Below are 20,940 nucleotides of genomic sequence, written 5' to 3' on the forward strand. Positions count from 1 at the left end.
AGAGAGAAGAGAGCATATGGAGCCAGCCTACCTTTCTCGCTTCTGGCTGCCAGTCCCCAAAAGCCCTAGGTGGGGAGGGGGGTCGCAGGCGGAGATTTAATTTGCTCAGAAAAATGACTCTCACTAAATAAAGTTAAAAGAAAAAAATGCAATTGTTTTTGGTTATTTCTGAAGTTGATCTTGATCAATATACCAGTTACAGAAACTATGCAGCTTGATGGTAATCCAGAGCAGAGCATCGAAAGAGGGACATTTTAAATGTCACCCGTTTCACGCCATAAATCCACTTACATCTGGGTAAAGGGGAAAATGAAGCTTTCTAAAATATAATAAAATATAAAACATAATAGCTCATGAAATCAGCAGCATGCATTATGATTCAAGTCAAAGTATAATCTGCAATGTTGCAGTATGAAGACCATTATACATTTTTTTTAGGTTAAAAGAGAAAATAATGATGGCAATGATGATGATGATGATGATGATGATGATGATATAGCCCTGTAAGATTATCAACATTAGTATATTGTGTAGATAATGAATTCATAATTAGAGGACCTAATGCTATTGTTTGGAATGACAGAACTATTTAAGGTTGGAAGGCCCAGATTAAACAGATTTTCCCTAGGAAGGAAGAATTAATCTGAGCTTCCAAACTTATATAACGAGTTGGATGACTTTCAGTAGTCATCCAATATGGCCATTTGCGCCAAACAGTGTGATAAGTGATGGACATTACAGTGTAATGTCTGGGAGTGAATTCTGGTACCAGAGTAGGTGAGTTGAATGCCAGTGCATTTTGAATGGCTACTATGAAAGGTTAAAGGAGTATAAATTAGTAGTTGATAGATAGTCATGGGGATGGGGAGCACAGCATAGGGAATGCAGTTAATGTAATGGCTAGGTGGAGAGCCAGAGTAGAGAAAGAGCAATTAAGGGGATCATTTTATAAACTATATAAATATCTAACCAATGTAATATATAGTTGAAACTAATAAAATAAAATAAAATAAATAATAAAGAAAAAATGTATTAGAGATTCTTTGACATCAAAAATGTTACTAATGAGTATATGACAGTGAAATTAATATCAATATTCATTTCTCAGGCATCTGTGGCAGATAGTTTCAATATATCTAAAGATAAATATTAACTACAAAATAAGCAGTTCTTCAACAAGTTAAACTTATAATATGACCCCAAAATTTCACTCTAGATATTAAGCACTTGTAAGATCAAGAACTTCATGACTTAAATAACATCATAACATCTTCACTTATAAATGTCTATAATTACATCATTGGATGAATTAGTTTTCCGAATTAAACTTGGCTTATACAGTAGATCTAAAATCATAGAAATGGTGAATTCACTTAATATGCAATACAATGCTAATAAATAACAATCCTGGAAATTGGAGATTTGTTTTTTTGTTTTAAAGAAACTAGGTAGCAATGACACAGGCAAAAAGAAGGTAGAAAAAGAGCATTTTTTATAAAAAGCAATTTCAATTGAAAGGGAAAGAGTATAAGAGAAACATATACTTTGTTATAGTCTTATCTTAAATTCTCATAAATTTAGTCCAAATTCCTTTGAGTTACAATTTTCAGTCAAAGTCACCATTATGTAAATTTTCTTCTCCCTTACTATGGGCTTTGTTCTTTACAATTTAACTGGAGGCTTTATTTTAAAATGAACCTCAAAGCAATTTGATGGTTCATCTTTTCATTACTTCGGTAATAAAATATCAACTTGCTCACTGTAAGAGTGGGTGGCAGTATAATTACCTTCAAGGGAAATAAAGTATCTTTCTCCTATTGTGTGATTACAGTGTTAAAAAATTTTGTAACTGAAACGATTTTTGGCTCTGTTTTGTAATTATAAGTCTAAGCTGTTATCACTCACCAGGAGAAGTGTTCTAAAACTGTATGACCATTATGTTCAGAAACACTCTTTGGCGAGGTGTATACTATATACTACGTCAGGTTCAGAAGAGCCCCCATACAGTAAATTATTCCTTCAGTTATGAAATATTCTTATTTATCTGTTAGAAATTTACTGATGATGGTCGGGAATATAAGTATTGTCCTACTGTCCAAGGTTTAGTCTTGGCCAAATTCTTTCAGTATATGGAAAAAAATTCAATGAATAAATCATTTCATATATCTACTTTTATTCTCTTTTTTGAGAAAAGTTTAGAGCAGCGATCATTTTAATTAACAGATTGTGTAGGAGAATGCGTAATAGCAGCTGTTAATATGCATTTTTAAGACTGGAGGGTGTGGTGATTTATCCAGATATAAGGGCAACATATGTTCAGCTAAGCATATGAATTGTAATATAAATTATGATTATAACCTGAGGAGAGGCACAGAGGGACATGAGCAATGGCTGCTTGTCCCCATTTAATCATCTCATATCGTTTTTTAACTAAAGAAGTCTTTATATTATTTTAACTGAGAAAATATGATAAAACATGAATCATAATTCCTTAAATCAGCTTCATACATTTTGAAACATGTAACTATTTTTTCCTGCAAATGCAAATTCAGAGTTTTAAAAAAAATATTCAAGAGAGAAATTGAAAACAAATAAAAGCTATGAAGATCATCTTAAGGAAACCTCAAAATATCAAAACAGATTGTGTTTTCCGGCTTTAAACATTTCATCTCATTAACTTTTCGATAGGAGAAATAGTTTAGTTATCTTGAACACTATTAATTGAGTTTACAAAATAACTGATTGAAGATATTAGAGATAAAACAAATTACCTTTTCTTGATATTGCCGCCTTGAGGAATCCAAAGACTGGATTAAAGCTGTGGCATGGCCCACAAACATGGCGTAACAGGTAGCCCCGACGATCATGCTCAGCATGGTGATCCAGAGGTCAGACATGCTGACTGGGGCCTGGGCTCCGTACCCGATACACAGCATGTGGCTCATGGCTTTGAAGAGTGCATATGAATACTGCTTTCCCCAAGAATCATTCTGGAACAGGAGAGGAAAAAAAAATTGAGCCATTAAGATTGCAGAATATGAAATAAGTATGACCTGTATACAAAAGCATTACAGAACACTGAGTATGGAGGAACAGCCTTGTGATGGAGCATTTACATAGGTGCTTCTCCCTAATTGCTAATCAAATGACTTGATGTTTTTCAAAGCCTGCTTAGTCTACTATTAACATATGCATTCCTAGTCAGTTTTAGGATTGTTGTTTTTAAAATGAAAATTACTTTGCGGACAATGGTATGAGTATCACATAAAAATGCCAAGGACGAATGCTGATGGGCTCATTTCAAAATTTCCTGGAAATCTGGTCATTCTCTCGTAATTCATTTGCAAGCTGAGATGAGTGTGAAGATGATGGGCCTAAGCATAGGCATTTTTATCAAAACAATGATGTTTAGATTTTTAAAATCCTAATTGACATATTTGCATAGTCCTTCATCTTATATTTCTCAAGTAAAAAGATAAACACATTTTGAAATACAGGTCTGATAAATGGAAAGACTTCTCTGAAGCCCTATTTTAGGGTAATGTATATTGGAATTCAAATGTCAGAGTTGATGATGAATGAACCTTTTTTTTTTTTTTAATACTAAAGTAAAATAAAATAAGCAAAATCACTTCTTGGCAAATTCTCTGGAGAAATAAGCTGACTTCTGAGATAAGTTATTAGATGCAATTTCTGATGTCATTTCAAAACATTATTCTAAGCTCAATCATACAAAAATAAGGTGTTCAATGTATCTTACTTACCCTTTAATAAGATTTAAAGAATTTTTTTGTTTAATTTGTACCAAACTCCCTAGCTTTACATAATTTATAAGGTCTAGTGAAAAATAAAATTTTGGGCATTTTATATCAAAACTTAGGAAAAAAAGTGTTGTTAAAAATAATAATACTTAAACATTTTTCCTTTAAAAAGATTTTATTACTTATAAAACTTAATAGGATAATAGTGATAGATGAGTAACAATACCAAATGTATAAATTCCAAAAAATAATATTTCAAAATCATAATTATACATAATACAGCAAATAATAATAGTATATTATTGTGATATCTTGATTTATCATATAATTTTTCTGGCTTAATTTTCTGCAAATTTTTTTCTCAGCTCATCAAAATTTACACAATTAGCAAATTCATTTTTAATGATAAAATCTAAAGTGACATCAGGTTCTTTTGGCTAATGCAAGATTACAAATAATTTTTGATACTTTTCAGTTTTAAGAAAGATCTTTATGTTGATGCAACTGTTACTGGAGCTATTAAGAATACTTTACAAGCTATAACATCACTGGGATAAATTTCTGATAAATTGGGATAAATTTATTTTAATATATAAATTTTAGAACATCTAGAGCTTATGATTCTCACGGAAAAATTTTTCATTAATATATAACTTCATACAAATCAGTTTCATGTATGTGAGAATGTAATTTTTTATTAAACTTTTAAAATAATTGTAGATTAAAATGCAAATTATAAGAAATAATAGATGTACCCTTCACCCAGTTTCCCCCAATGGTTACACCTTACAAACTATAGTACAATGTCACAAGCAGGAAACTGACATGGATACAATACACTGATCTCATTCATATTTCACTAATTTACATAAACTCATCTATGTGTGTATTTAGCTTTACCTAATTTTATTGGTGTATAGATCCATGTAGTCATTCCCAAGTCAAGATACAGTATCGTAACAAAGATCCCTTGTATCACCTTTATATTGAATTTAATACAAAATGTAATGTATGCAATGGCATTTTAATATTTCCTCTGGTATTTCCTGTAACTTGTTGAGGTCATGCAATAAAACAAAAGTAGTTTCATGATTTGTATATAATTCAAAATGCCTGTTTATGTAATCTATTCTTTTATTTTCAATTACGAGGACAATTTAATTTAAAAATTGTCTTCTTTGTTAAAAATTAGCTCATTTAAAGCTTCATATGAAAATAGTGTTATTTTCCATCAAATGTGATGATCTTTAAATATAATCTGTATTCCTATGGTGGTGTATATTTGTTTTCAATGTTGCAGCAAAAGACATTGTAAACTATAAAGAATTCTAACTCCCTGATAGGCTTTATTGTAATGTCCTTGTGTATTCTCTATTTTGCAATAATTTACTGACAAAGTTTATTGCCTGAGCTCTGCAGGCACTGTCTTGGAACTTCGGCAAGAGATTTAATATTTGTGTAGATACTGCAGTGATGGGCTCCTGGGACTGAGAAGCAGCTGGCCTCTCACCATGGGTCCTATCCGTCCCTGCTGGCATGGGTGAGCCACTCCTACCTCCCTTGGTTGCCACAGTTGCTTGGCTTCTGTGCTGACTCCTGTGCCTGCAGGCCTGAACCTGTGTATGCACAGCTGCCACCCTGCAGCTCGGCTGCTCATGTTCATACTCCATTGCCCCAGTGGACATCACTTATAAAACATAAATTCAAAAATAAAATTATTAAGAGTTTCAAGATGGCAGTAGCAAAGCATTAAAGCAAGCACAGAGCCCTTCTGAAAGTGGGGCTCTGCAACTGTAAGATCACACACCACACACCTGTGAAGTCAATCCTGCCTTTGCCAAATTAACTCTTACATTATCTGAAAATGTTAAAGTTATTTTAAAAATATGTTAAATATATGTGGATATTTTTGTTCATGTTTTAATAAAATTTTCCCAAATCCAATTTAAAGATTAAAAAAATTGAACATGATAAGGTTTAAAAGCCCAACCTTATAAACTTTGTAACTGCATGTTGCTGCTGAGAAATGAAAAATAACTAGTCTTATTTGGTTGAAAGATGAAAAATAACTAGTCCTATTTGGTCGAAAGAGTTTTCTTAAAGTGAAATTCACGGTTATTTACTTATAAAATGAGGTTAGGTTGGCATATCTATATCTATCTATCTATCATCTATCTATCTATCATCTATCTATCAATCATCTATATACCCGCTCGTATCTGAAGAGTTCCTCATAGATGAGCCACTCTAAATTATAAAGTTACGTAAGAGCATTGGGAAAGAGTGGTGGCCAGAGTCAGAGGGAAGAGAACATATTTCAGCATAATATGGGAAGCCACTGAGTTTTCCATCAGGGAATGATATAATCTGAACTGTTCTTTAGAAAGATTGATCAGCAAGAAATGTTGAGCAGTGGTTCTCAATCAAGGATGATTTTGACGAGACAGAGGACATAGTGACTTGCCCTAGTTTACCAAGGTTACAAGTTTGTAAGTGGAAGATTTAGGGGTTTGAACCCAGGGAGTCTGGCTCTAGAGACCATACATGATACTGCTCTTGATTTTTTAAACCTGAGATATTTATAATTCCAGGCAAAATATTAAGGTTGAAAAACTAACTGATAAGCCCAAATCTCACATTTAAATCCTTATTTAATAAAGTAAATTAAAATAAGGCAAAGAGTAGGCCTAAAGCTAGCATCTGAGAGGGTTTTATGAAAATCCAGAAATGTTTCTATTTCCAATATGTCGTATTTCTTTTATTGCATGGCTGCTCCCTTTTCATCTTTTAAAATGACTCTATTATTTTTTAGTCTACATCAATAACAACAACATAAATGGGAGACTGTATACTCAAAGTGCTTTATCATATGTCTTAAATATTACCCACTTACATATAATTTGAATCCTATTCAAAGTAAACAATAAGTTACCTGTGAGCTCTGATTTACTTAGGGCTTATGATATTTTTCATTTTAGGTAATGATTTACCAAAAAGTTGCTCCTTATAGATTTTTTTTATTATTCAAAGTGTGTTCACTCAATTTACCACTTCACTGGGGCATCATTAAAATTAATTATTTTTTGAGAAAAACATATTGAGCCAAATTAACAGAAACATATAAGAAAATTTGATTATTCCATGTGGAAACTTTTATATAGAAAACATATATTTTGAGCTTTCTCTAGGTTTAACTTAACTTTCTAGACATTTGTTGTGATACCTTGTTTGTATTGTTACTAAATTTGGATCAGGGTAAAGGAATATGGCAGATGGATAGATAGATAGATAGATAGATAGATAGATAGATAGATAGATAGAGATAGAGAGAGAGAGAGAGAGAGAGAAAGATGATAGAATAGAAAGAAAACGTTTGTTCTAGAGTGTCCTAGACTTCCTGGTATAAGATATTCAAACTCAGATTAAATTGCTTAGTAACCTATCATAAGTACAAAAGTTCACCAATCCATCACTTTTCATATGAACTGAAATTTTGTTAATTTAGGAGGTCAAAATATCCCATTATTGAATACATAAATTAATTAATCTTTATCACTTGAGAGCAAATATGAGTACGGATACATTAAACAGGAAAAATTTTAGCAAAATCTAAAATATAGAACAGAGACTCAGTATTCAAACATCAACTGCTAAATATTCAACAATCAGAAAGATAACAAAGTAGTGGAACTAGAAAGCCAGGTAGAGAAGGAGTTCTGCAGAGCTAGGTCACCAAATTTTGATCCCTGCATTGAATTTATTTCTTCAACCATTGAATTAATTTATCACTTGTAGCAATTACAGCAATGTCAGTCCTATAGAAAGTTGTATTAAGGAGTTCTCGAAAAAGGAATATAATGGAGCATAATCTTCCTGAAGCCACAAGAAGTGTAGTATAACAGGTCGCCAATCCCAAAGAATTCCATTTCATTGCATACACCATAATTTTATTTATCTGTATAGAAGAGAACAACATGAGGGTAGTGAGCAGTTGTACTCCATCAATTTCACTGTGCTGAAGTATGATAACCATGAATATACTTTGGAAGTAAGCTTTATATTGAAGAGTGATTGAAATAAAATTATCGTTATCACTGTTTCTAAGTATTAATTTAAAATTTTTGCTCTTTAAAGTATAACCCTAGATTATTGGATTCATATATTCATTGAAAACATCCTTGAGGAGGTTTTTGTCTTAGTCGAATGAAACATTGTGACTTTTTGTTAAGTAATAATGTCAATGAGAAGAAAAAGTGGGGATCAACTCAATGAGGCCATTCTAAACTAAATTATTCAGTAGAAAAATTGTGCATGCCATTCCTAAGGAGACTAGAGAAAACACAGCCAGCTCTGTTTTGGTGTAAGGTCAAAATGTAGATAGCTAAAGGAAAAAATATTATATATAATGGTGCATCCCTCCATAGTATAGTGCTGTGCAAAGCAAAGTGTGCAGGAAGAGAGCTTATAAACACTACACTTCTGTTGATTTCATGATCTGTTAAACCTGTTACATAACATTAGTCCTATATTTGAAAATGTATTAATTTAAATAATTTAAATGCCGTGATTTCTAGCAGTAACACTTTTTAAAAAATCAGATATACATTTACATATATTTTTTAGTCGGAGAAATTTATTTTCCTTATTTATAGTGTTATGATCTGCTTACAAACATTTGTACCACTGACATCAACCTTTTGCATTATAGGAGGTTTCAATTTCAAACAGTTTCTAGAAGTAAAATAATAAAGTTAGTGCATAACTAAATTGCTGTTGCCATATAAAGAATGATGTCTGGTCATTTTAAGAGGTTGGTCTAGACTGTTTTCTGGTCAGTTAATCTCTTGAGTTCTCAGTATACTTTTTCTTGCTTCAATAATGATAATAAAATAGAAAATTTGCATTAAGTAGATTTGTAAATTCAAATTTAATAATGCTCGAGATCATGGATTTTTTTCTCATATTTCTTTTAAAGTTGGTGCATTATTTTAAAATAAAAATGAAACAAATCAATAAATTATTTTTTATTTTTTTAAATTTGTGTAGTAACTCAATATTTATACTAAGAGTTCATTAAAACTTCATATAGAAAGGCTCCAAAGCAGACATTATTTCAGGATTTTAAGTTGATTTTTCAATTATAATTAGTATGTCAAGCAAAATATTTTCATTGAGTATCTCTTTTCTTGTTTGTACAAGTAAATATAAGCAAATATAATATACATATTTTTGCATGTATAAGTATTAGTAACTATATTTGCAAATATATTCATAAATACAAAGGAACAATGGGCAATATTAACATACACTGAGCACTTAACTCCTTCCTTGCAAGATACTATTACATCATCTTATTGCTCCTCATAACATTCTTGTAACCTGATATTGTTCTTAAAAGTAAGAAACTCAAAGCTTAGAAAAATTATGAAATTTGCTCAAAGTCACACATTTGTAGGTGTCAAAGTTGGGATTCAATCACAGTTCTGTCTGAACCACAGTATAAATGCTCTTCATTTATATCATAGCCACGTATTTCATAACCATTTATATCAGTAAAATTCACATAATTATAATGCAGGATTTTCAAGCATATTAAGAACATAACCACAGAAAAGACATTCTTTAAAGTATATGTATTAACTTCAACCAGCAGAAGGGAATCTCTACTATGCCTTTAGGGAATTTAGAGGAAAAATTATCTCAGGTTTTCATCAGAGAAACCTCTAAGGGGAAATTCTCTGGAGAGTTTGGGGTCACTAAGACAATTTGGTCATACAGTTGAATTTCACTTTTATATTTTCCTATTGGGCAAGAGCTATCAAAGGGTTCTCCTCTTTTCCTCTGCCTCCGAAGCCTGGTATGGAGCAACCTATCCTATTATCTAATCGAAACAGTCTTCTGGAAGGAAATCCTTGCCTGAGGCTTAATTCTCCAGAGACTATGGAAGGTACATGTGACACAGTGGGGCAGGTTCAATCTGAAACACTGATCAGTGCTGTGTGTTTTCACTCAACACCTGGCCAAAGTAAACTAAGTAATGATGCAATATTTTCTAAGTGCTGTTATTTAATACGCACTTTTAAATTAATTTTATAAGTTTTAGTAAAGCAGCTCTGTACTGACGAGCTACGAATTATAGATCATCTCTTTTGATAGCATTCTCAAATTGTTTAATTCTGCTAATCAACTCTAGAGCTTTAAACATATTGGTAGTGTTAAAAACTACTAAAATTAAAGTGAAATTAAAGTGTAAACAAAGAATATTAGTCTTTTTTGCTAGGCTCAAGCTTCTGCTCTTAATACAGGAAGTAGCTACCCGAGACATAAAAGATGTAGAAGATTTAAGAGCATCTTCTCAGCCTGACTAAAGCCCTTAGGTGGTAACTGTTAATTATTAGATAATAAAATTTATTAAATATGCAATTTTTATTTATACAAATGTGTATGTTACCACATAAAAGACTAGGGCATTAAATTTTTTTCTAGACAATTTGCATATATGTGAATCAGTATGACAGATGGTATAATATGGAAAATCTGTACTTTTTTGAAGATAAAATAAGAGGTTTTATATAATAGGGTGACACATATAGTGGCTGTATATAAAAAGGCTAATACATAATGAGGTATTTAGGTGTTTTCCATTTAAAATAGTTCTGTACATAAGGGCCTAATTTTATTAATAGTATGTGTATGTGTGTGTTTTAATTTAACAAACATGTTTATAGCACTTTCTACTACCAGGTACAATTCCAACTTCTTTACAAATATGTAAGTCATGAAAAATTTTATTAAAATCCAATGTTCAGAGTTAGGCATAACTAAAACACAGAAAAATTTAAACCACAGAAAAAAGAAATTATAAGCCGACAAGAAGCTTACTTAGGAATTGGTTATTTATGTTGAGGTTAAAAAGAGCTTTTCCATTATCTTAAAGTCAGGCTCTCGCCTATTACAGATTCTGAAATCTCACCTTAATAATGGTAGAATTTGCCCTGAACAATTAACATATCCATGCAATTTTGTTGGTATGCTTTTTCTTTTTCTTTTGGATTTGCCACTGTGCCTGGGCTTCCACTATCGGAAGTAGGGAAGGATAGTGAAATAAAATAAAAGAGTCAACCCACTACTCACATTTTTTTCCTATGGTAGATTGACTTTTACTCATAGATTGATAGAAAGTAGGGACTGTATGAGATCTGAGCATTATTTTATGAGCAAGCTGAGTTCTAAAATCTTCCTAATTATAAGATTAAAATACATAAATACATAAGTAAATAAACAAATACATACATAAACATATTCAGAGTATACAACTTTATTTTAATCTAATAAGCAAAGTCAAGTCTTACCTGATTTGTTTACAAATTGAAAAACAAAAAGAAATCCTCATGTCTTCACATGCTTGCACGTGTACCTTTCACTATATTTGCATAATCACAGTAGTAACCATAACACTACCACCAACAAAAGCACAGAGTTCAGTTTATATAGATCTCTTACATTAAGAATCTAATTTGATGTGGTAATTATCACAACCACCTTTTGGTAGTTAGAAAAGCCATCATTATGTTCATTTTATGATAAGGATGAAGTTCAAAGTTTTATTATCTTGCCCAGGGTCTCGAGAAGAAGCAGTATTTCTCCATTGGATCATTGCAAATACAGTATGTTTTAAAGTGTACCTTCATAATTGCTATTCTGTATTCTGCTCACATATGGGTATATAAGAAGAAAAATCAACCAAGGTCTGGTTAAACTATCTCCATGTTGAAAGTGAGAGAGCAAGTCAAATTATTACAATATATCTGGATAAAATGATGAGGATATTCACTATGATCTATATTGCTCAACATTGCCATTAAATTACCTATTTCAGGCAAATATACTCTTATTAGATCAATAGCTAAATATATAAAAACCATTACCCTATGTTAAAGTGATTTCAATCACAAGTTTTAAAGATAAATGAAACCACTTAAAATCATTGTTACATTAGAAAATACTTTTAAAATTTATCTTCTTATATAGAGTGAAGTAACAACCACAGAAATCAGCAACAGTACATGTTACTTAATTCTAAAGGCATACCCTTAAATCTCTGAGAAACAAATAAAGCCTTCAATCGCATGCTAGAACTTAGTGTATTGATTATGCAACCTAACAAGATAAGCCTAGGAAATCTTCTGCTGTGTAAGGCTGAATAAAAAGCAGAAAGTATTGAGCACTTACAGTTATTTTTAGAAGCCTAATATCTAAGTTAAAGCTCTTTCCTATGATGTGTATTCAGTGTATTCTTAGTTTGTAAGGCTTCTGTGTCAGAGTTACTGTTCTGAGAGAATATTTTGCTTTGACTTCTAAATCCACATAAGCCTATACAAATGTAAGTTTTACAATGTGTGAATTCCCTGATCTCAGGTACAACTTCAAAGAAAATTCCAATATCAAATAGTAGTACTTAAGAGGCAAAATGCAACATCTTGATCAATAGAGTCAAATCAAATACCTTTTTCACTAGTACTAATACTTGAGTCTCAGTTGTCTCTGATAAATCAATTCTTCACTCACATTACATTTGAGTGTGTGGTGTGTGTTTGTGTGTCTATGTGCATGAGAGAGAGAGAGAGAGAGAGAGAGAGAGAGAGCAAGATGATTTCTTTTCAAGGCTCTTCTTTCAGCCATATCCAGGAATTCATATATAGACTGATTTGGAAATCTATAAGTAAACTATAACACAGAAAGAAAAGAACTCAAAACAATCTTTTATTTTCTTTCTTTTTTCTTGTCTTCCAGCTTTTGACTCTACTCGCTTACAAGAAGAATGGAAAAATGGAGATTCAGACATAAACTCCATTTCTGACAAGCTCCTTTTAATTCTCTAAAATCAGAACAAAAATATATGGACAACTGTCTCATATTCGATTGGCACATTTCTATCCAAAGGAAATATTAATGTGGTAGGTTACCACTGAACTTCCATAAATCCCATTCAAAATCATGCTAATGAGAACATTCTAGCTATCTTCTTATGGAATAGAGAAGATTAAGTTTATTTTACTTTTATGAAAGAAGCAGTTTTTACTCTATTTCTGCAAGATTAAAAATATGTTTTTAAAAGAAGGCAAATGCTACCAGAAATAGAGTGTACCTAAGTCCTTTGTCAGAAGTTTTATTTGTGTCCAGTTTTAATACTACCTAATGCCAATACCTTCCACAATTCTGACCACTTGGGTGTGAGGCATAATAACCAGTGTTTTCTGAGGGCAGCACACTGCTTAGTGCAATTCCTGTAGAAGACTGATCTACATCAGGCAGAATGACAAGTTTGCCGTAACCTGGCAGACTGACATCAAGGAACACATCCAGACAGGTCATAGATGTGAATTCCTTAACTTCCTCAAAACATGGAAGGAGATAACACTATGGCTTACTGGCAAAGCTAGAGAATGCCTTAACAATTAACAACATGCATTTCTCAGTCAACTGGGACTGTTCAGAAAAAGAAGTAAACATTCAAAGCTTAATGATTTCTCTTGTGCTTCGCTTCTATGACTCATGCCAGATTTTTCCAAGTTCTAAAATGATTGATCTGCTCTAATGAATCAATAGTCTTTTATCTTCATGTTTACTTAGGCATTAGTGATATAGGTTAACAAAATCATCTTTGTGTATCCCAGTGTAAAGGTGTGTATGTCCACCCAGGCTTGTCCAGAAAAGATATAGCATAATGGCCTTCCTTATGTACAACCAATGTGCACTGTGATAGCACTGTGATACCTGGTTTTCTAGACAGTGGAGACTGAAGAGCAGTAAACCTCAGTGAGATGACTTCGATCACACTGCAGATGCAGTTTGGATGGAGAGTACCCATTTCTACAATAAGAGAATCAAGATAAAAAATATTTCCCATATCTTCTGAGGCTAGAAATCTTTGTTTTATGTAGGACAATAAAGTCAACGACATTGTCTTTGGAAGGTCATGATTTAAATGCCTGTGCATTTCCTATAATTCAGTATTCAGCTACCTTCCTGCCATGCCTGTAGATTCCTTGGCTGGTCCCAACAGGATTCAGGGGTGACAACTAAGATGCTGGAACTGGATGAATGTAGGCTAGCACAGAGTGGAGAGAGCATGAGGAGCATCTCGAGACAAATTCATTAAGGAAAGACAGGCTTGAATGTCATAAAATCAAAAGCAAATATCAGAGGTAGGACCTTCCAATAAAAAAGAAGTAAGTAGGATTAAAGTCAATGTGAAACAGGTATAGAAGAGGTGTACAGGGAGATTGCTGTTGCTTTGGTATGTGTACCACTTGCCTTTGGCGATCATTGAAAATGTATTATGTGGTTAAAATGGAATGGTTCAAGGGACCATTTTTTATCCTCTGTTCTATTATAGTAAAGTGGCATTCTAGGTTAGTAGGAAATCACCCCAGAAGCCTGGCAAAGGATGAAAAATCAGATAGATATGTTTCCAGATGAAGAACAGGAGAACTTACAGAAACTTAAGAGTAGAAAATGAATCACACACAAGAAGGTAAATCCCAGAACACTAATTATTCATGATAAAGGTGGAATCTAAGCAAGGAGGTAGGGAGAAATATCAAAAAAAGTCAAGAAGAAAAAATTAAAATCTTTACCTGACATCGAATGGTGTTGAAATGCAGGGCAGCTTTACCAGAAGAAGTAAAATGTATTGACCTTTTTGTAAAACAGTAGGCGTCATGAAAGTATAAATGACAGCATTACTGTTATTACTATTATTGATCGGCACTACACATTGATGATGACATGGCTGCCTGAGGATCTCAATTATGTGTGCCAATCTGAAGATGTATTTAATTCCGGTTATGTATTTTCTCCATAGTTTGTTAGCTTTACCATGCAGGAACAAATTACATAAAGATGGGTTGGCATTTTGACAGAGTTAGATAGAGAGCTTTCGAAGGTAGAAGAAAAGGAGAATATTTAGTATTTGAAATAGTAATATGATCATAGGATAAGAAGAGACAAGAAATTTGAGTTAAAGTTGTGGACTTGATTACATTAGCCATACAGGCAAAGAAATTATTTCAGAACACATTAAGACATTTCTAAAGACAAACTCGATAATGAAATAAGGTGTTTTCAAAGGCAATCAGTAATCGATTGCTTGGATTAAATCTTTATAAGTGAGTTCATGGTAAAGTATCTTCTTAAGGAAACTAAACAATTAAAAAAAATCACAATGAATATAGAATACAAGGCCTTAAAGCTAATCTCAAAGTCCAACAATTTGTCCTCAAAGTTTAAGAAAAACAGTCTTATAGTATGCTATGAATATTAAATTAGACCATTTGAAAAGGAAAGTGCCAGAAAACAAACCTTCAAACCCAAGTGACCACTAATATCCTATCAAAATATAAATCTGAAGACATCAAAGGGGTTCTGAGGCCATTCACTAGTCTAAGCAGATATTCTTATTCATTGAGTAAACTGTGACAGGTTCACTCAAATCGAGAATTTATTTGTTAATCTTGTCTCCTTCCTCCATATTGCCCTTTCCTATAAAACAAACAAGAAACCCAAAACGAACCTGATTTACTCTCAATTACTTAGGTGAACAGAATTGGATACAATTCATCAAACAAGGCGGACCACTCTCCTGACCTCTAGCCTTAACCATTTACCTGGATGTCCTCTTAATGTCTTTAAAAAGACATCCCCAATTCTGTATGTCCAAACTGAACTCATCTATCTAGAGCCTACCATCAATGACACCTCTTGTCCCTGAATCCCCCACCTCAGTTTTGTATCACTTGATTGATTCCATTTTGTACTTCCCTTTGCTCCACGGGGTAGAGAGACAATAGCTTTAAGTTTCCTCATAGCCTCATGAGTAAGTCCAACCTACTAAAAGAATCACAAAGAGCTAGTCATGATTTAGTCCCTGCCTCTCTCTTCAGAAACACTCCTTAACTTTCCTAATGCTTATACCAAAACCCAGACTGTGCCCCTGCTACCCTGAACTACTCGCAGTTCCCACATAAGCCAATTTGCTCTTCTCCATGCCTTTACAAAGGTATTTTCCTCTACCTCAATATGCATTCTTGACTCCCTCTTCTTTGTTTGGTCACTTCTGCTGTTTTTTCAAGATGCAGCTCATTTGTAACATTCTCCCTCTAATTGAGCCTCCCAGCCAGGTTCAGCTTCTCCTGTCTCTCGTCCTAGCACTCGTGCTTCAATTTATCATGTGACTGCATCACAATAACTATTTATTTATTTGACTTCACCAGCATAACCAAAGGTTGTTAAGAGCAGGGATCATCCCCTAACCATCTTTGTATCCCAAACATCCAGCAGTGATTGATAATAATAAATCTTGCAAAAATATTTAAATGACTTAATAACAGTGTTCGAGTATTATTCTGTTCTATCATGTGACCATAGCTATGTTGAATTGTGTTAGAAGTTGAAAAGCCAGATGCTTTCACCTGAAACACAAAAGAAACCAGCATCTCTCATTAAGATTCAGGGTACTTCCACTGTGATTGAAATGTGAACTTTAAATTAAATGAAACCAAACAGATGCCCCTAGCAGTTTGATCAACTATTCTCCCAATTGATATCTGTATCGCAGATGGCATAAACAACTCAGCACATATTTTAATACTGATATAAAATTGAAATAATACAAAGCATTTCAAATTTATTAGGTGCTTCTTCCTTCATGAGTGATTTTTCAGGAGATTGGCATTCCTGGCTAATATTCACATATATTTTCATATATTTCTCTCTGCGAGTTTTCTCCCAGGAGAAAGGTAAATGCCCTTTCGCAATGATATTTTTTTGCTTTCTCTGGGCTCAAAGTGTCAAGAGTTAAATTTGAAATACTACTTTCATAATGCAAATATCGTCTTTTACTTATTTTCTTCAGAAAACGAAGATGGAACACATAGCTAATATACCTAAAGTGACAACCTAACAGAAATTGTTTTGGGTTCCCTTAGATGAGCATGGTAAATCTAACAGTGACACTGAAGATAAAAAGTGTGGTGCACTATTCAAATGTGGAAATGTGACCAGCCTAGTGAAAACAGTTCTTATAAATCTTGTAAGATAAGCATAGGTGACATATATATATATAAATATATGGTATTATTTATATGGTGGTATTTAGCTTCCGATGATTCTTGAGCATTTCAAAAATAATACACAAAAATCATTATTTTGCTTTTCAAAATATAATTAAACAAATACGATTGTTCTCAATCTGCTCCAATTTGTTCTTTAGGGTAGATCATAAAAGTGGCAGAGATTTATCCATATGAAATTAAGCCATGAGTCTTTAGTGAATAAGGGACACTGAATTACATCCTTTCCCTTACTATTTCTCACTATCCCCAACAAATTAAGAAAGGATGAAAGCAATATAAACATTCTGTGTTGCAAAATCTTAGAATTTCCTGGACTTCTGGAAACATTCCCCACATATATATGTATATAACCCCATGGACAAAATAACAAAGAACACATTTAAACACACTAAAGTTTAAATGTGCTTTGCCAACAACCCTGCACTAGTTTGATATGTTGTAGAACTCAAAACTCAAAAAGTAATGAGAACATTTAGGTGGTTTGTCTTAGAGCAGTGTCAGGCACATAGTGTTTAGCCATATTAGTGTACTGAGTATTTTTGATGGATGGCCTGAGGTGTAAAGTGGCTAGTGACAATTTAGTATTAAACAAATTGGCATTAATAATTTACTTTTCTGCCTATTATGTTAACGTATGTTTCTGTAATATATTATTATCTGAAAAAAAAAACCCAGTAATTATTAGGGGAGCTATTTTTTACCAGTATTTGGTACTAAGTTAAGGTCAGATTTAGGGGCAGAATCTATGTAGTTTGGGCTTACTGTAGTATTTGGCTTTTAAACTCCTCTTTTGTTGTGCCATAGCTATTGCAGAGAAAGTGATTTGTTAAATCCAGTTTCATTGCTAAAATAAAGACAAGGTCATTGAGCCTCCAGAAGGTGACTGGATAGAATACAGTATAATCTTAATCGTGACACCAAAAACAAAACTAAAATTTTTTTCAAGGCCTTTTCGATGTACTCAAAAATGTAAATACTTAAAATAATATTTACCTATAGTCAGCTATGATCCATTTAATTTGGCCAAGCGGACAAAAGCAACTCCCTTAAATAAGAGCTACCCAGGGTCTCATTAGTGCAGAGGAAAAAATATCAAGGTCATGACTTCATGGTGGAAAAGGTGTATGACTTCATGGTGGAAAATTTCAATCCTCCAAACACCTCCCAGAAAAGAAGCCAAAAGCAATAGTAACAACAACTGTCAGACAGATTTCAAAATCTCATTTAGACCACTGGACAAAGGCTAAGAGAAAAAAACGTAGAAATTCTAAATATATCGAAGTATATATTTTTACAAAGTAAGGTTGACAAGGTTGGAGATGGACATGGAATGTCTCTGATTAGAATAGTATGTAGAAGTACCACCACACAAGTTTGAATATGGGAAAGCAGATAATCTCAAAATTCTAAAGTGGCAGTTTCATGTGAATTACATCTTTGGAAAAAAAAAAAGCCAGGATCTGTGAATTGATTTTATGAATAGACAAAAATGCATTTTTCTATTTATTTTTTAATCCTGTCTTTTCATACTTACAATAGAAAAAAAAGGTGATTATAATATACTCTGTTGAAATGCAAGCAAAAGTGAGAAAACGTAGTCATTAAACTATATTTATTAAATAATATATGCAAACATAAAGATTAAACATGTTTGCACCATTATACATGCTTCTACTTTAATATGTAATTAAATATATATTATATATGAATATATAAAATGAGGGCAATCACAGCATTCACCTGAGCTAAAAAATAATGCTGCTAGCATTAAAGGACTTCTAATCTGTTTAACATTGTTTGGCATGCAGCTTTTAAATCCAAGTAATCTGAGCTTGTCTAAATGACGTTATGGTAGGAAAAAGGTCATGTGTTTAGGCTGGGAAACCCATGAAGAAAATAACGGTAAGATTCTAGTTTGACTCTGATGCTGATAAATCAATATGTCAACAGCTGGGTTGCTATGATTAACACAGATGTGGGAAGAGAAATACAATTGTGGAAATGGAAGCAAACACTATGCTTAGAGACATCAGCCATCTGGAAGTTGCTTCTGTGAGCAGAAGGTGTAAGTCAAACCTGTTTGCCAGTAGGAAGTCTCTGTAAAAGTACTTTATTTTAATTGGAGACTTATATGTAATTCTATATGTTGTTGGCATAACCTGACCCAATAGTATTATGAAAGCATAAATTACACATTTATAGTGGAGTGACTTATCTTCATCACAGAATATTAGGAGAAAAACAGTGGTGTCCTTGGGCTACCTTTGCATATGTGTCCCTTTATGTCAGGAAGCTCTAATGATGAGGAACTTATGCTTTTGCTAGATATCTTCTTGAACACTTTTAAGAATTTAGGATAATCATCATATTGTGGCAGTTTGGGCTTGCTTAAAAGGATCAGATATCTTGTGTTTTTTTTTTTTGGCAGAGCTCAGAGTGTGCTACACTATGACACTATATAAGCTTCCTGTGTTAAATAAACCTAAAGGAGTATAAGTTATTATTTCATATCCTGAAAGAAGTATGGCATAGTTATTAAGATGAGAAAGTCTCATGGAAACACTAGAACAGTTTACTAAGTGGATGTTTACTCAGTACTTGCAAGTAGCTTCTGGGAGGTACTTCTGATTCAAGAAATCAGTATCCCATGGGAGAAGTTGACATCCTCAAATCATGAAAAATGAGAGAGGTGGAAGCAAACAGTAGAATACTAACCAGGAGCCCAAAAGAGTACTGATAATGAGGATGTTGGAGCAATCAAGGCTCAGAAGTCCCCTAAGATACCAAAGCAAGTAAATGTTTCTATTGGAAACCTCAGAATGTGCCGTTGTGCTAGATATCTGTTTGCCCCTCCATATCTGTCCTTTGTCCCTCTCTATCCTGCTCTTTGCTCAGGAAACTGATCAATAGGTTTCCTTACCTCTGCCTTCAGCTGAAGGAACCCTCACAGATGAACAGAGGGAAAAAGACGTATGTGGTATTTTGGGTTTCCACTTTGAAGAGTGTGAGTTTTCTGTTCTCCTGTCAATGCCTACATCTACAAGACTTCTTTTTCTAGGTTTTAGTGTTGGTAACAGTTCTGTGATTACTCTCCCAGGATACCCTGCTATTCCTTGTGGTCTCCAACATAATACTCACAACTTGGTAAACGATCTTCTTTTTAAAACTTCCCTCAACTTTGTAATTTGAGAATGCCATCTGTTCTCTGTAGGGACCCTGTCTGTGTAGTGCTTCCAGGAGAAAGGGGAGAATCCACAAAGGGAAACAAAAATAAACTTGTCTGAGAGTCAAGAAATGTAAGCTCAAGAGATCAGTCACTAATCTACCAACTTAAAGTCTTTTACCTTCCCTAGTAAACTTTACATTTTTAAAAAGCAAATATGGAATTCTGGAACCTAAGGTTTATTTTTGCCTCTAAATTATATATTTCTATTACTCTAAACATGGAAACAATTTGATTGACAACTCTGCCACTCAAAAATTCCTTCAGGTACCTTTCAGCCTCTTTTGCATTGCTGAGATGTTAACTGAAGAAACATGAAGCTCAAATAGGAAACCAGGCATTGATTATTGCATGCGGTTTAAGGGTAAGAGACACAAAATCCTTCAATAAATTCTCTGTCTCCAAAATTCAACTTCCTTCAGGCCAGCCAGCATTCAAGGCCCCCTACACTGAGGCTTTTCAACTTTGTCTACCTCATTCCTTCTCCACAAACACTTCCCTGCACCCGAACTTTTCTTTATTCCTTAAACCCTTAGACTTTCCTGCTTCAGAGTTCCTCTCAAAGAATATTTTTGTTCTACATTTTATGTGTCTGGAAGGCTCTCCTTTCTTCAAATTTAGATTCTATCTATCTTTCAAAATTCAGCTAAGTTATTGCCTCTTCCTTGACCATATTTCCTTAGAACTGCTATAACAATTTTCATTTTTTAAACAAATCGCTCGCTAACATATCCACGCTACATCATACCCTGCTCCTGTCTCACTTCCTCACTACCGTATGCCGGTGCTTATCCCAGGGTTCGCATGTGACAGACGTTTA

General features: G+C 33.3%; 1 protein-coding gene across 1 annotated transcript in view; it reads right to left on the bottom strand.

Annotated features, from left to right (window-relative positions):
- Positions 1-20,940, bottom strand: part of HCN1 (hyperpolarization activated cyclic nucleotide gated potassium channel 1) — a 322,326-nt gene that overhangs the window by 89,143 nt on the left and 212,243 nt on the right. The window contains exon 4 of the mRNA XM_039877096.1: positions 2,772-2,990. Within this exon, the coding sequence (XP_039733030.1) occupies positions 2,772-2,990 (219 nt within the window). The remainder of the gene's footprint in view (positions 1-2,771; positions 2,991-20,940) is intronic.

The sequence above is a fragment of the Pteropus medius genome, unplaced genomic scaffold (assembly GCF_902729225.1).
Source record: "Pteropus medius unplaced genomic scaffold, Ma_sr-lr_union100, whole genome shotgun sequence".
Lineage (NCBI taxonomy): Eukaryota > Metazoa > Chordata > Mammalia > Chiroptera > Pteropodidae > Pteropus > Pteropus medius.